The sequence below is a fragment of the Ursus americanus genome, chromosome 21 (genome assembly GCF_024610735.1).
Source record: "Ursus americanus isolate L20-20 chromosome 21, mUrsAme1.1.p, whole genome shotgun sequence".
NCBI classification, from domain to species: domain Eukaryota; kingdom Metazoa; phylum Chordata; class Mammalia; order Carnivora; family Ursidae; genus Ursus; species Ursus americanus.
The window spans coordinates 34,107,385-34,122,161 of NC_142147.1; the positions used below are offsets into that span (position 1 = coordinate 34,107,385).

General features: G+C 48.1%; 2 protein-coding genes across 3 annotated transcripts in view; one reads left to right on the forward strand and one right to left on the reverse strand.

Annotated features, from left to right (window-relative positions):
- SDR42E1 (short chain dehydrogenase/reductase family 42E, member 1) overlaps positions 1-4,748 on the reverse strand; it is a 28,801-nt gene extending 24,053 nt beyond the window's left edge. Inside the window, exon 1 of the mRNA XM_045796086.2 lies at positions 4,517-4,748. The gene's annotated coding sequence lies outside the window, so the exon portion shown is untranslated. The remainder of the gene's footprint in view (positions 1-4,516) is intronic.
- Positions 4,749-4,976: 228 nt separating this feature from the next.
- The window catches only part of HSD17B2 (hydroxysteroid 17-beta dehydrogenase 2), a 76,754-nt gene continuing 66,953 nt past the window's right edge, over positions 4,977-14,777 (forward strand). The window contains exon 1 of one of the 2 annotated variants that reach the window (XM_087870642.1): positions 4,977-5,478. In XM_087870642.1, coding sequence (XP_087726768.1) covers positions 5,211-5,478 — 268 coding nt within the window. In that variant the 5' untranslated portion in view covers positions 4,977-5,210. The remainder of the gene's footprint in view (positions 5,479-14,777) is intronic. The other variant, XM_045796087.2, reaches the window with a different exon arrangement.

Sequence of the window (14,777 nt, forward strand, 5' to 3'; positions counted from 1 at the left end):
GCAGACTCCCCGGTGAGCAGAGAGCCCGATGTGGTGCTCGATCCCAGGACCCTGAGAGCAGCCGCTTAACCGGCTGAGTGTTCCAAGTGCCCCAAGTGTTTCAACTCTTAACCACGTGGTTACTTCGGGCACTTTGCGCCAGATAAGACACATTGTGATGTCTATGAGGGGCAGTTAAGAGAATGGAGGACTCTCAGCCTGGAGCAGGAAGAGCTCAATCTTCAAATACCTGAAAGAAATAACGACTAGATGTGGTCTGTGTGACTCCAAGTGGCAAAGAAAAGACAGATCCCAGGATCAAACTTGGTCTAGAGGAGAACTTTATAAGAATATCCTCAACTGGAAAGTCAGCCTTCAGAGGCTTTGCTGGGCCTGTGATCAGCGGTGTACTGACAAGATGACCACTTGGTGGAGATGTTACAGAGAGAATCTAATGCAAAGTTACTTCAAACTCCCTTCCAAACTCAAGGGCCACTGGTTCTAAGAAAGTGTTCATTTCAGGATTCTCAGAAATGTTTGTTTGTTTGTTTGTTTGTTTGTTTGTTTGTTTGTTTTGGCCCAGGTTGGGACTCCTTTCTTATGGGCAAGATATCTTGTCTGCAAAGGTGACTTCCGAAAGGCGCTCTGCCAGCAGAAGGAAGTGGCACACTGAGCTGCTGGCATCATTAGTGAGAATAACTTGGTCCACTTGGCTCCTTCCCCTGGGAAAGTTACGAAGAAGCTTGCAAAAAATGGGACACTTGCAAGCAAGGATGGTGTCAAGGACAGCCCTAAAACAAAATGATGGGGATAAAAAGGAGATACAAATCAGCTCAGCCAGATGGGGGAGGTCCTCGTTCAGAAGCAGAGCAGTGCTCAGGTGGACCAGGACCCTAAGGTCCTCACGCAGGGATCAGAAGGGGTTGGGCTAGTTCTCACTGGAGAGTTCTGCAGCTCCATCTGTCTGCCCAGCTGGTAAAAAGCCTTCCTTTCCCCCACCACCCAAGCCCCGCTACTCACTGCTCCTGCGGCAGCTACACTCAGGGTCAGAACCTGGGTCCATACTCTCCACTGCTGAATTCCCCCAAGGCTGGTGCGGAATGTGCCGCCTAGAAGGCGCCCAGGAAAGATGTGCTCTTTCCTTTATTCCTTCAAAGGATGTTAATTACGTGCATGCCATGGGACAGGCACTAGGCTAGGCATTTGGTGCACAGTGAATAAAAACCAAAAAACAGATATGGGTCTCACCCTCATGAAGTTCAGTTCATTGTCTAGTAGGGGAGACAGAACAGTCTTTTTTTTTTTTTTAGATTTTATTTATCTATTTGAGAGAGAGTGCGTGTGCACATGCAAGGGAGCACAAGCAAGGGCAGCAGCAGGCAGAGGGAGAAGCAAGCTCACCGCTGAGCAAGGAGCCCAACGCCGGACCATCTGAGCCACCTAGGGTCCCCTGAACATAGTTTATTTTTAAGACAGTTCTGTCTCGGGATGCCTGGGTGGCTCAGTCGGTTGAGCATCTATCTGCCTTTGGCTCAATTCATGATCCCAGGGTTCTGGGATCGAGCCCCATGTCTGGCTCCTGGCTCAGTGGTGAGTCTGCTTCTCCCTCTCCCTCTGCCTCTCCCCTGCTCATGCTCTCTCACTCTCTGTATCTCTCTGTTTCAAATGAATACATAAAACCTAAAAAAAAAAAAACCCCTATGTTCAGAATTATGAATGGAGCTAAGAACAGGGAAGGGGTGAATATGGTGGTGATGGAAGAGATTCATGCTGGGTGGTAAAGTGACAGGGAAGCAGGTGTCTGAAGGATGGCAAGGGGAAGAATGAAGAAATGAATGTGTGATGATGGGACTCGCAAGAACCTCTCCCTCTGCCCAGAAGAAAAGGGCTAAGAGGCAGCGTGTGCTCCTAACAGTGAGAAAAGTGGCTGTCCTCCTGTCAGCGCCAGGTGTCTGGGCATGTGCGTGGCTCTGTCAGTTGAGTGTCTAATTCTTGGTTTTGGCTCAGGTCATGATCTCAGGGTTATGAAATCGAGTCCCACGTCAGGCTCCGTGCTCAGTGCAGAGTCCACTTGGATTCTCTCCCGCATCTGCTCCTCCCCCTGCTGGTTCACTCTCGCTCTGTCAAATAAATAAATCTTGAAAAACAAACAAACAAACAAACAAAAAAACCCAGCAACAACAAAAACCCAAACCCTAGGGAGCTGGGTTCCCTTTCTTTAGAAAAGGAAATGGAGCCTCAGGAAGGGCTACTAAGTGGCAGAGTCAGGGTTTGAACTCAGTTCCACGGGGCTTTGCAACTCACCATCCTAATATTGTGCACCCCTGCCCCGTCAGGGGGCATGGAGCAGCCCTACCTAGACTTCCGTGTCATGGCAGCTTTTGGCCTCTCCTTGGGAACCCCAGGACTGAGCCGCTGAGAAGCCAAGTGGGCTGCCACCGGGAGAAGATTTCCTTCATTTTCGGTGGATGTGCCCACATCAGGAAACCCGCAGGGGTGTTTGACCCCGGCCCCGGTGTGGGAGTCACTGGGAAAGTGCCAAGGCCCACAGCAAGGAGCCATCACCAGTCCTGCACCCTCACCTGGAAAGCCATCCGGTACCAGAGCTAGCCTGACGGAATCCTCCCGGGGTGGTGAGTCCATGAGGCCCAGGAGAGGTTCCCGCTCCCGGGATGGGTATGCACGCAGCCGACAGGAGGGAACGGGGTGTGCGGAAGGAGGGAGATCTCAGGTCTAGTCAAGGGAATTCCAAATCCTCACCGATGCTTCCTGGCCTGGAGCCAGCAACATCTGCCCACCTCAGGTGTCCATGTGGCTGGGCAGGCAGAGAAGAGGAGACATTGCCCCACACAAGACCAAGGTCCACAAATCGTTGCTTCCCACCTGTCAGGGCCTGGAAATGGCCCTGAGCCCAGGAGGGCCGCCTTTTAACGGAGCTGGCCGAGGGGAGGTGAGCAGTGCTCATCTGAGGGCAGAGACAATTTCCCCAACTCCCTGTCCAAAATTCTCTCTACCTTCGTCCATGATAGACAGCTGGGTACGTTTCCCCCAAAGTCCTGCCTCCCCCACACCCCTCGTCAGTGGAGTCCTTGCCCTCTTCCTGGCCCTTCAGCCCATGCTGACTTCTGCCATATCGGGAGACAAGTATATATCCCATTGGGCACTTTATTCTACTCCTGAAGCTCTTCCTTTCCTGTTTCAAAAGCACAAATTGGGCACCTGGGCGGCTCTGTCAGTTAAGCATCCGACCCTTGATTTTGGCTCAGGTCATGATCTCAGGGTCCTGGGATCAAGCCCGGCGTTGGGTTCTCCCCTCAGTGGGGAGTCTGCTTGGGGATTTTCTCTTGCTCTCCCTCTGCCCTCCTCCTTCTCCCTCTATGAATAAATAAATAAATTAATTAATTAATTTAAAAAATCTTAAAAAATAAAAAGCAGGAATTGCCAGCATTTATAAGACTCCTTCTGGTGTGCCAGGCGGGATGAGCTAAGCGCTTTACCTTGGTACCCTTATTATTTTACAGCTGAGAAGGGGTGTAGAGAGGTAGACCCTCCTGACTTCCTAGTTAGTAAGTGGCAGGGCTCAGGTTAGATTTGAATACAGGTAGTCCGACTTCCAAGTGAGATCTTTTCTCGTCTCTCCAGATATGCCAACACCCAGCCTTTATCAGAATTCTGTGTGCCTCCGCGCCAGGTGCCTAGCACACATAAGATAAGCCATAAGCCCTGGGGCAGTGCTCTCTGGGGCTGTCGGTGTTGTCACTGGTGGTCAGTAAGGTGGCAAGTCTCCAAAGTGTGGGCTCTTTGTTGAGCCAGTGGGTCACGGGCATGGTCAGAATGCACCTGCTCTTTCATAAGGAATGTACCCTCTGGCGGCCGCAGTTTCCCTCTCTGTAAGTGAGTACAGTGATCCACCTTGGAGTGTTTCATGAAGTTCAAACGAGGCTAAAGCAGGGAAGGCTAGTTCATAACATACTGACTGTGTTTTATTTTTTGCCTAAAGCAGGTAGAGGAGAGGCTCAGAGCCACTGAAACAAGGCTGCTTGACTCCACTGCTGTGTGATCTTGAGCAAGTCTCTGGTTTTTTTAAAAAAGATTTTATTTAGTTATTTGAGAGAGTGGGCGGGGGAGAGAGCACACAAGCAGGGGAGGGACAGAGGGAGAAGCAGACACCCCGCCAAGCAGGGAGTCCGATGCAGGATTCGATCCCAGGACCCCGGGATCATGACCTGAGCCGAAAGCAGGCACCTAATTGACTGAGCACCCCAGGTGCCCCTTGAGCAAGTTTCTTGACCTCTCTGTGCCTCGGGGTCCTCCCTTATAAATCACTAACGACGATACAACCTCCCTCATGAAGATACCGTATTCAAAGAGACTGGGCATACTGATGCCTGAGTCCCAATGCCTGGAGCCGAGTGTGGCAGAGAATAGGGTCTCAAAAAAGAGAACGAATGAATAAATAGTGGAATGTGGCCCCTGGCCTAAACGATATTGACCATTATAACTGTATTACCGTTGTTCGTATCTCTGCCTGACATACCTCCTTTCTGGCAAGACCAGCACACTTGTCATCTGCCAAGAATCTCTTCCTCTGTATTCTATCTTCCCTCACCGTCCAACACTTCAGCCTGACACAGGCGGGAGATGGCATGCAGACACAAACAAAATCAGAACGGCCTTCCCCTTCCAGATCTTCCGAACCTCTCTGGTTGCCTGCATTTACGCATGTGGGCACACACGCACACACACGTGCCCATGCTCCCCCCCCCACCCGTCCCCGACCCCCAGTCCGAAAAAGAACTTGACAGTCACACTTGGGCTCCTAAAGCAGAAGAAGTTTCCTGTGAGCTAAAAGGTTTTGTTGTTCACCGTTCAGATTGAATTCTGTCAATTATTATCCAACTAGTTATCTCACCAGAGGTCACGAAAAAATAACATGGGTGCGTTTGTTGTGGGTGTGTGTACATGTCATGTGTGCAGGTGGCGTTGGGGGAGCTCTTGAATAGGAAGTGCTCTGGTATTTATATGAAGCCACTCACCGGCTTCAATGACCCACTGGAAAAAACGTGCCTGTAGGAGTGTGCTTAATCCATGCTCATTCGAAGGGTGCCGGAACTGCCTTCTCCCCCTCCCTTCTTGCCTCTCTGTTCATATAACCCAGGCTGCCTCCAGCCAGCCTTTGCCCACTTGCCTCACTGGTCCCGAGAACGCAAAGGTGCAGCGTGTCTCTGAGAATGGGCACGTCCTTCTCTGGGACCGCGTGGCTCTGCCTGGCTGTCACCGTAGTGCTGGGAGGACTAGCTCTTTGCCATCTCAAGAGCCCAGGGCGGGCTGGCAGAAAGGTGGTCTGCCTGGCTGGCTTCTGGGGAGGGGCTTACCTGCTGCTCAGCCTGCCCCTCTCCTGGGGCTTGCTCCTCTGTCTCCTGTGCTGTTTCCTCACGTACACTTACCTGTCCGGTCAGGAGCTGTTACCTGTGGAGCAAAAGGCGGTTCTGATCACAGGTAAGTGGACGGCACTGCAGTCCTCACTCAGGGCAGAGTCTGGTACTGGCTTTGCCATCGCGGGGCTTTCTCAAGTTAGCTTTGAAGAGAAAATACTTGGCACATCCCAAGTGTCTTTCACTGTAGTGTTTTGGTTTGCTTTTTTTCACGAGAGGAGCTGGAAGGGGACAGAGGTAAGAGGGACTGACGAGGCGAAGCGCACCTCAGCCATGATTTTGTTCATCCCCCAGGATAAGGAAGAATAAGCAAACCTCTGGTATTTCGTGTGCTTTGTTGTACCCAGGAAAGCCACATAGGTTTCTTCAGGCTTAAATGGAATTTTGCTCTGAGATTAGGGTTTGGCTGTGTTCTAGGCTTGGGCTCTTCTTGTTCGTTAGATGTGCAAGAAAGCCTGCAAAGCCAGCCTCTCCTTGTACTTTGCTGTACTTTTTTTAAATATCGAAGGGACTCTTACCCGGGTTGGAAATTTCACGGTTTGCCTGGCTGCGGTCACGAAACTGTGGCTCATCTGAACCTTTTGTCTTCAAATCTGTCATTAGACCGCTGATGTTTCTTAATTGAATCAGGCTGGCAGTGTGTCTCAAGGGCAGTTAGCTGCCTTGTTAGCTCACCTGCCAGCGTTTTTCTTCTTCTGTGTTTCTTTTTCCACTGCAAGTGTGAGGCCAAATTAAATTCCTCCGTGTTGTAAAACTGGTTTGTTTGGTTGTGAAGTTTGAGCTCGGATGGGGCTTTAATTAGGATTACCCACCTGATCACCTAACCCAAAAAGTCCTGCCAAGGTGGGGCATCCATTGCAGAAGCATTTACCCCCGAGGTCATCACCCCACACGCGGTCCCAAGGCTGTGACCCGCTGGGATGAAGGCAAACTTGTGTGGACGGAAGCAAATCGGGGCTCTTCTCATTTCACTGAGAAAGGCACTGTCAAGTGACCTGTCCATTTTGCCTTTTACAAAGTTAACCCAATAATGAAATTCTCTCTTAAGATAAAATGCAGGTTGGCACTTGTCAGAGTTTTGGAATGCAAGGGAAAACAAGCTGCTTCATTGGGGCGGGGAGGTGGGGGAAAAACCCAAACAGTTCAAAGGTAGAAAATACAGTTGATCAGTGGGATGTTTATCTAATGAATGTCTCGTATCGTCTGGAATCATGCATCTGGAAGATGGGGTGGTTTTTCCACTTTTTCACTAGAATTCTTTTTTTTTTTTTTAAAGATTTTATTTATTTATTTGACAGAGAAAGAGGCAGCCAGCGAGAGAAGGGACACAAGCAGGGGGAGTGGGAGAGGAAGAGGCAGGTTCTCAGCGGAAGAGCCCGACATGGGACTCGATCCCAGGACTCCGGGATCACGCCCTGGGCCGAAGGCAGACACTTAACGACTAAGCCACCCAGGCGCCCCTTTCACTAGAATTCTTATGGGGGGCTGAGCGAAAAGCTGTAATAGCAGTCTAAAATTCTCTCTTCTACATGTAGTAGCAAGTACCCCTGGTCTTCAGAATAATTGCAGGTTTTTATTTATTGTACTTTCCCACTTGCCCGAAAGAAGATGGAACAATTAAGCATGCTCAAAAAAAAAAAAAAAAAATAACATTCATACTGTGCTTGACGATAATGGGACACGATCTCTTGGAAGTCCAAATCGTCCTGGAAAATCAATTTCAGGGAGCAGTACTTCTCAGGTTAATAAGTACAAATACCAAACTTTGGGGTAAATTCTGGCCAACTTCAAGGTGACTGAGAAAACAGGAATTCTCTCTTGTTTATTTATCTTGTCAATGTACTTTATCCTCTGTTTTTGAAGATGTAGGCATTCAGAAACGCACAAAACACACACCCAAGTCAGTTAGCCTCCATCAGCCTTTGAAATGTCCTGACTTGTGTTTTGTTGCGTGTAAAATGACTGATTCGGTTAGGAACTCAAGCCCAGTGACTCATCCCTCCATGAAATGCTTAGCAATTAGCTTAGAATTAAGAAAGCAGCCATATCCATTTAAGGATGAATGCAATGTCCCCTTAAGGTTCTTAGTCATTTTCACGAGGAATGCCACAGGTTTGGTATAATTCTAGAGAAGGTTTCCAGACCTTTGTACTAAATGGAGAGATTTAAAATGAATTCATCTAGTTAGAGCAGACCTCATTCATTAACAAACAAGTCACCATGACTTGGGATAATAATCTTTGTTTCAGGTCGGCTTATAAGTGGGTACGCACTTGAGTGTGGTTGAAGACCTGGGGTAGTGTACTTCAAAAGCCTCACGTTTTATACCTTTATCTGCTGATTCAAGATTTGGAAACTTCTCTTAAAGAAATAATCTGAAATATGGACAAAGGGTAGACGCCAAACAACACGGCATATTCACAACGTTGTTCGGCGCCACCATTTACAATCATGAAATATGAAAAGGGATAAAAATGGTGACAGGTTACCGTCTATCCTCTGGGTGTAACAACCAGGCAAGCATTAAAGATGACAACCACAGGACTGTGTCACAAAATGGGAAACTAGGCTAACGGGAGACCCAGGGGCTCCACGTGCTTGAATAAGACTGTACCCATGTCAGAGGGATAGGAAAACACTGAAGGGAATTATGAATGGGTGGGTTTGAGTACTTGGATTCGTTTCCCCCCTAGAATTCCTCCAATGCAGTTCTATTCCTTAAATAATGAAAACATTTTAAGAAGAGATCACGTTAAAAGATGAAGTCCATTCTAGTGCCTATTTAATTACGGACCCAGGTATAAGACAATTACGAAGACAAGTTGAAAACAGTAACTTTTTTCTTGGAGTCCCTTCCTTCACTTTGCTAAGATAGTCAAAGGTCTTTTGTCTCAGAGACATATAATTATAGTAAAAAGAAATAAGCAAGCATAGAGCTTCTGAAACGTCATATTTGTCTGTAAGGCGCCTGAAGTTACAGTGGCCGTTCAATTTTTTTTTAAACATTTTATTTATTTATTTGACAGAGAGAGAGAGACAGCGAGAGAGGGAGCACAAGCAGGGGGAGTGGGAGAGGGAGAAGCAGGCTTCCCGCTGAGCAGGGAGGCGGATGCAGGGCTCCGTCCCAGGACCCTGGGATCTTGAACTGAGTCGAAGGCAGACGCTTAATGGCTGAGCCACCCAGGCGCCCAGCCATTTGATTTTTTAAATGACTGTGAAATTAGTGAAGAGCAAACCATACGTTTGCAATACCATCTCAGGCACAATATAACGGAAAAAAAAATGTTGAAGTCTGACAGGCGTGGGTTTGAATCCTGCATTTAGCTTTCCTTAGGCTGCATTCTCCAGAAGCAGGGCTTGAGATGAGGATTTGTGTGAAAGGGCTTTATTAGGAAGGTTTCCAAGGGACACTGGTCTGGGAGTAGGGAAAATGGGCAGGGAAGAGGAGGAAGACAAGCCAGGGTGCAGCCTCAAGGGGAATTGGCTGAGGGTCATTTTGGCTTAATCACCTGGGCTGATCTGGGGCCAGTGGGGGTCACACAAGAGAGCTGTCCCCATGGAAGGCCAGGGGGCTGTAGTCCCAATGCCCTCACACCTGTCAGTCATTAGTTAAGGGCTGGCATCCCACCTCAGGGGTGGGGAGGTGGGGAGGCTTAAACTCTTGGCACTTGTGGCTTTCCATGTCCACTGGCAGAGGGAGCGCTGGTGTCCTGGGGCAGCCCTGGGAGGAAGTTGCAGGTGCTGGCTGCTGAGAGGGGAGAACTCCATGGATTAGAGCATGCAAGAATGGCCAAAGGATCTGGGGCAGTATGACATTACCTGTTACACACCTCTTAGTAGCTGTGTGACCATCGGTACCCAGATTTGGGCTTTTGAATTTCCATTTTCTCCTCTGTAGACTAGAAATGACACTTCTCTCTCTCTCTCTCTCTCTCTCTCTCTCATAGATGGCTTTAGTGGGTGAGACAGAGGGAGAGGGAAAGAGCGAAGGAGGAAAAGAGAAAGGCAGGGAGGAGGGAGGTGATTTTGTGCATCAGGTGGAAAGGGGAAAGGCTGAAGAGTGGGGTTAGGTAGAACAAAGAAAAGTCTGATAAAGAAATGGAGAGAAAAAAACATTCATTTATTTATGCAACAACTATTTATTGAGTGCTCAGTGTGTGCGGTGTACTGTCCAGAAGCAATGGGGGGAAAAATTAAATCCCACGCAATTGCTGTGTTGTCAAGTGATGGGATCAACGTTTCCAGTTTCCCTTGACCTTTGACCACTGGGTTTCTCCTTCTCCTCTGAGGTGGTGCGTTATCCTTCTCAGCCTACTCTTTGAACTAGGTGGAAAACACAAAGGTAACTTTGATTTTCTGCCCTCGGGCCTTTCGTCCTGGCCCCTCCATCTTTCCCAGTCACCTCGATTCAGCATCTGTTGGGTGCAGGGCACACACCTGGAGGGCTTCACAGTCTGCTGGGAGAGGTGTGGCCATACCTAAGCTCGGCTGTGCGTTGGCGCACAGAAGTGCCTCCAGGAGGAGTCCCGAGCGCCTGGAGCCCAGAGATGGGCGAGGCTCCTGTGTCGGAGGCTGGGGAAAGCTTGACGCAAAAGGGATCTCATTAGGAATTAAAAAGTAGCTTTCTAGAGGGAAAAGAGGAAGGTCTTCCAGGCTAATTGGTTAAGCAGCTACCGCACAACACAACTAGCACTCATTAAAACTTGTTGAGTTGGATAATTTTTAATTGGAATTTTCAAAAGAGCGTACAATGGGGGATGGGTGAAAGGCTGGAAGAAGGATCTGTGTTATGTGAAAGTCCTTATTTTATGCTCCAAACAAAGGGTCCTAGGTGGCTAGTGACCCCTTCTAGGACTTATTAAATTGTCCAATTAAGGTTCTAAAACTGAATACTGTTGGCATGCGCTTGGGATTTGGGCTCCTTTGGAGCTAACATTAGATTACTAAGATGGATAAATATTGACAGCGGGCCATGGGGCTAAGAAATAACATCTCTCTGTGCTCAGAGCTTTACTGTTATGTTTGATTCTCGCAACCCTAATCACTAACATCTTGTGAACAAGGGCACTACGCGTCCAGAGTCACTGAGCTCCCAGGTAGCAGAGGTGGGCTAAAACCGGGTCAGACCCACCTGCCACCCAAAGCCATGCTTTTTTTTTTTTTTAAAGATTTTATTTATTTATTTGACAGAGATAGAGACAGCCAGTAAGAGAGGGAACACAAGCAGGAGGAGTGGGAGAGGAAGAAGCAGGCTCACAGCGGAGGAGCCTGATGTGGGACTCGATCCCAGAACGCTGGGATCACGCCCTGAGCTGAAGGCAGACGCTTAACCGCTGTGCCACCCAGGCGCCCCAGCCAAAGCCATGCTCTTAACCACTGTCATTACCGGTGTTACCGACTAGCCGTGGTGTCTAGGATCTAAAATGTGTTCGTTCAATCAGCAAGTCGATGTTGAAGATCTATTCTGTGTACAAGACTCTGCTTGATGCAGATCTTGGAAATTGTGTAGATGCAAGAGACCCAGATGACAGAAGATAAAATGAAGGGGCCACGGAGTACAGACGGAGGCCCCGGTTAGGTTTAGAGAAGGAGCCTGGAGAAACATGGGCCACATAGTGATGGTTGATGCTACGAGGGAAGAGGTCGTTGAAGTCCATAGTAAGGATCGATACGGTCGGTCGCGAGCCTATAATCCAGTCAGCCTATGGAATTTTTTTTATATGAGCACATACCCTGTTTTATTATTCAGTTTAAGCTTTACCTTAGCCCTCTACAAAGAAACACAAAAAGGTATTGCTAACCCAGGTAATGTTGTGGAAGTTGGAATGGTGATTTTATTAGGCATTCTAGATGGCATGTTTTGATTAGGGGAATGAAAGCCCCCCCCCCCCAGGTCTCTTTCCTGCCCATGTCCTCCTTCTCAGTCTGAGCCCAGGAGAACTAATACAATGTTAATGAGCGAATGAGCCATAAGCGAACAAACCAAGCTGGTGTAACATCCTCCCCTTTTTGTGGTCATTGGCTGGATAGAATGACATTGCCTCAAGCTGTCCACGTGCTTAGGTCCTTAACTCTGCTCGTTCTTTTTGCTACGGTCACCTGTGTAGAAAGGACAGCATGACATGGCCGAGTTCTGAAGGCCCCATTGTTCTACAGTGACTTAATCATTGGCTTGTTTTGGACAGAGATCTGCGATGACTTGGTTCTAAACGCTCCTGCTTACCCAGGATGTGGAGCAAACAGAACATCCTCTGGCCCCGACCAGGCTATTAAAACTGCTTTCCCCAGGGTCACAGGTGTCCTAATCCCTGGAACTTGACTTCCATTCCGGCGCTGCTGACTGTATTTTCCTTCCTGACATGGCCTCCTTTGCCTTCCAGGATGCTACATTTCCATGCTTCCCCCCACTGCTCTGTCCCTTGACTCCTCCAAGTTCTTCTTCCTGCCCCCCACCCCTCATAAGATGGCCCGCACAGCTCTCTCTGTCCGTCTTATCCCACTACACTCTCTACCATGGAGCTCCCACGTGCTTCTGTGCTCTCGACAGTCTCGATGTGAGGCCTGCTGGATCGGTGTTTTGTGTACCTGACACTCTTTTGAACTCCTGGCTCATGCTTGCAGGATTTTAAGCTAAAACTTTAAATCTGGCATGTTCTAAAACAAACTTTTCATGTTCTCCCCTAAACCTTTTCCTTTTCTTAATTTTTCGGGTTCTTACCTTTCCCCCAATTCTGTCTATTCTACCTCTTTCCATGCCTGCTTCCATGTCTTTATGTCGCCACTTCCTGTAGGTTCTTTTTCTCCCTTACTGATGATTTCTTCATAAAGTCATTTTCCTTGGTCTAGCGCCCTATGTGCCAAACCTCCCTACACCCCCAAATTCCCTGCATTTCCCTTTAGGACCTACTTACACCTCATACTCTCTTCCAGTTTCCAGGTATGGCTCCCCCTGCCACCTATATTCGGGTGACGATCAATCTCTGTGTCCTCCCCAGACTGGTTTCCTGCACTCTGCAGCCCATACCCACTTCTTCCTATCTCTCCCGAAATGTACAAAAGTCCACCTGTCCCTGACTGCACTCGCTAATGGCCCCTGAAATCCTGCCGTCCGCCCAATACTCGCTACTCTGTTGACGGCACTATCCCCATCCACCTTTCTGCCCAAGTCGGAGAATTCATAGCCACCTTTGAATCTTCCCATCAATCCACCCAAATCAGAAACTGGAGAGTTCTCCCTGACTCTTTCTTCTCTTTCTACCTTACCCAGCCAGTTTTTATTCATAACGTGGTGACCTTTCACTGCCTTTCGAATTTCTCCCCTCCTTTTCCTTCCACTGCCACTCCCGGTATTCAAAGCTTCTCAAGTGGACTCTTGTAATAGCGTCTTGGTCATTATCACTGCCCCTCATTTCTCCTTCTTCATCCTGTATCCAGAATAACGCTTCTCTAAAATATAAAGCTAACTGGTCCACACGTCCGCATTAAAATGTCTGGTGTGCAAATGTCCTGGACAATAGAGCTCATATCATATACTACATCTTTACTCTCCCAATATCCAGGAGAGCTATGCATACCTATTAGCTTTTCAAAAAGTTGTAAGCTATCCAAGCCACTGTACTTTAAAAAAAAAATTTTACTACCTTTAAGACAGTTTAAGAGTTGCCAGGGAGTAGGGGCGCCTGGGTGGCACAGCGGTTGAGCGCCTGCCTTCGGCTCAGGGCGTGATCCCAGCGTTATGGGATCGAGCCCCACATCAGGCTCCTCCGCTATGAGCCTGCTTCTTCCTCTCCCGCTCCCCCTGCTTGTGTTCCCTCTCTCGCTGGCTGTCTCTATCTCTGTCAAATAAATAAATAAAATCTTTAAAAAAAAAAAAAAAAAGAGTTGCCAGGGAGGTAAAACCTGAGTTTTTCAGAAGGTTCTTGGTGCAAACAAGTTCTTATCTCAAAAAATGATCACATTATCTGGCTATACCCTCAAGGCCATAGCTGCTTTGTCAATTGGTTTATGTCAGTCTCAACCTTAATTACCCTACAGAGTATAGAATTCTCTATGCTCCCAAGGATGAACTCTTTCAAGGTGCTGCTCCTTTGCCCCATACCCCAGCTTTTGGACTTTGGTGTTCGATGCTAGGCTCTCTGAGTCCGGAATTAGATTAGATCATAGGGTGTCAGTATGTATGTGCTAGGACATGGTGTGGGAAAAGGTTCTGAGGCAAAGCCATTGGCATCCGGTTAGCAGGTAGATGGTTCAGATAGTTCTGTTGTACTGAACCAAAAAGACAGAGGCAGATGACCTGGAATGAGGGAACTCAGTAAATCCAGGTCCCAAAGAGGACAAGATGCGGGCCAAGTAAGCAGGGAGCAGTGATGGAGTGGAGTGGGGGAACCTGCCCGGCTTGGACGATCCAGTGACCCCTGGGACTTCCATCCCACCCATCATCACACAGTGGTGTCTCCTCTTAAACACAAGACTCACTACAGGCAATACTCTGGCACTCCCTGACTCCGCTACATCACGAGATCCTTCCTCTGTGCTCAGAAATACCAACTCCCATTAACTTCATGCCATAAGCAGGACATTGGAAAGATATGTGTCCACTGAGAAACAATTCTAAAATTCAAGAACAGAAGCCATTAAGAACCTTGTGTTGAATGCAGAGGACTCAAGGTCGTGGCCCAGGGGCATTTTAATTTGAGTCAGTGCCCAACATGGCTTTAGACCGAACAGAACCCAAATTCCACTTTTATAAGTCAAAGGCTCTGATAGGTCAATGAAACACTGGAAAAGGCCTGGGTTTCATTGAATCCTATTTTCTAAAGACTTGTGTTACCTGAAGTCCTGAGGCCTACAGAGTCAAACCAAACCCAGGCATCACTAAGAAGGTGATTAGAGAGGTATGTGGGTGGCTCAGTCAGTTAAGGGCTGACTCTTGATTTCGGTTCAGGTCATGATCTCAGGGACATGAGATCGAGCCCACGTTGGTCTTCAAGCTGGCTGTGGAGCCTACTTAAGATTCTCTCTCTCTCTCCATCTCCTTTTGCCCCTCTCCCCGCCTTTCCCTCTCTTAAAGAAAAAAAAAAAAAGGATGCAATTAGAAACAAAACCAAAATTCTATTCCTTTCTTAAAACAGAGCCATAACATATGTGCACCTAATTGCAGGTCTGGTCACTGTCATTTGCGGTGGGAAGGAGGGTGCAGTGGTTAAGACCACACACTTTAGACAGTGACCACTCTGGCTACCAACTCCTGCCTTGCCACTCACTAGCTTTCTGACCTAGGTCAAGTGAGTTAACCTCTCTGAACTTCAGTTTCTTATTTGCAAAATGGAGCTAATCATAAGACCGATCTCCCTGGGATTACTG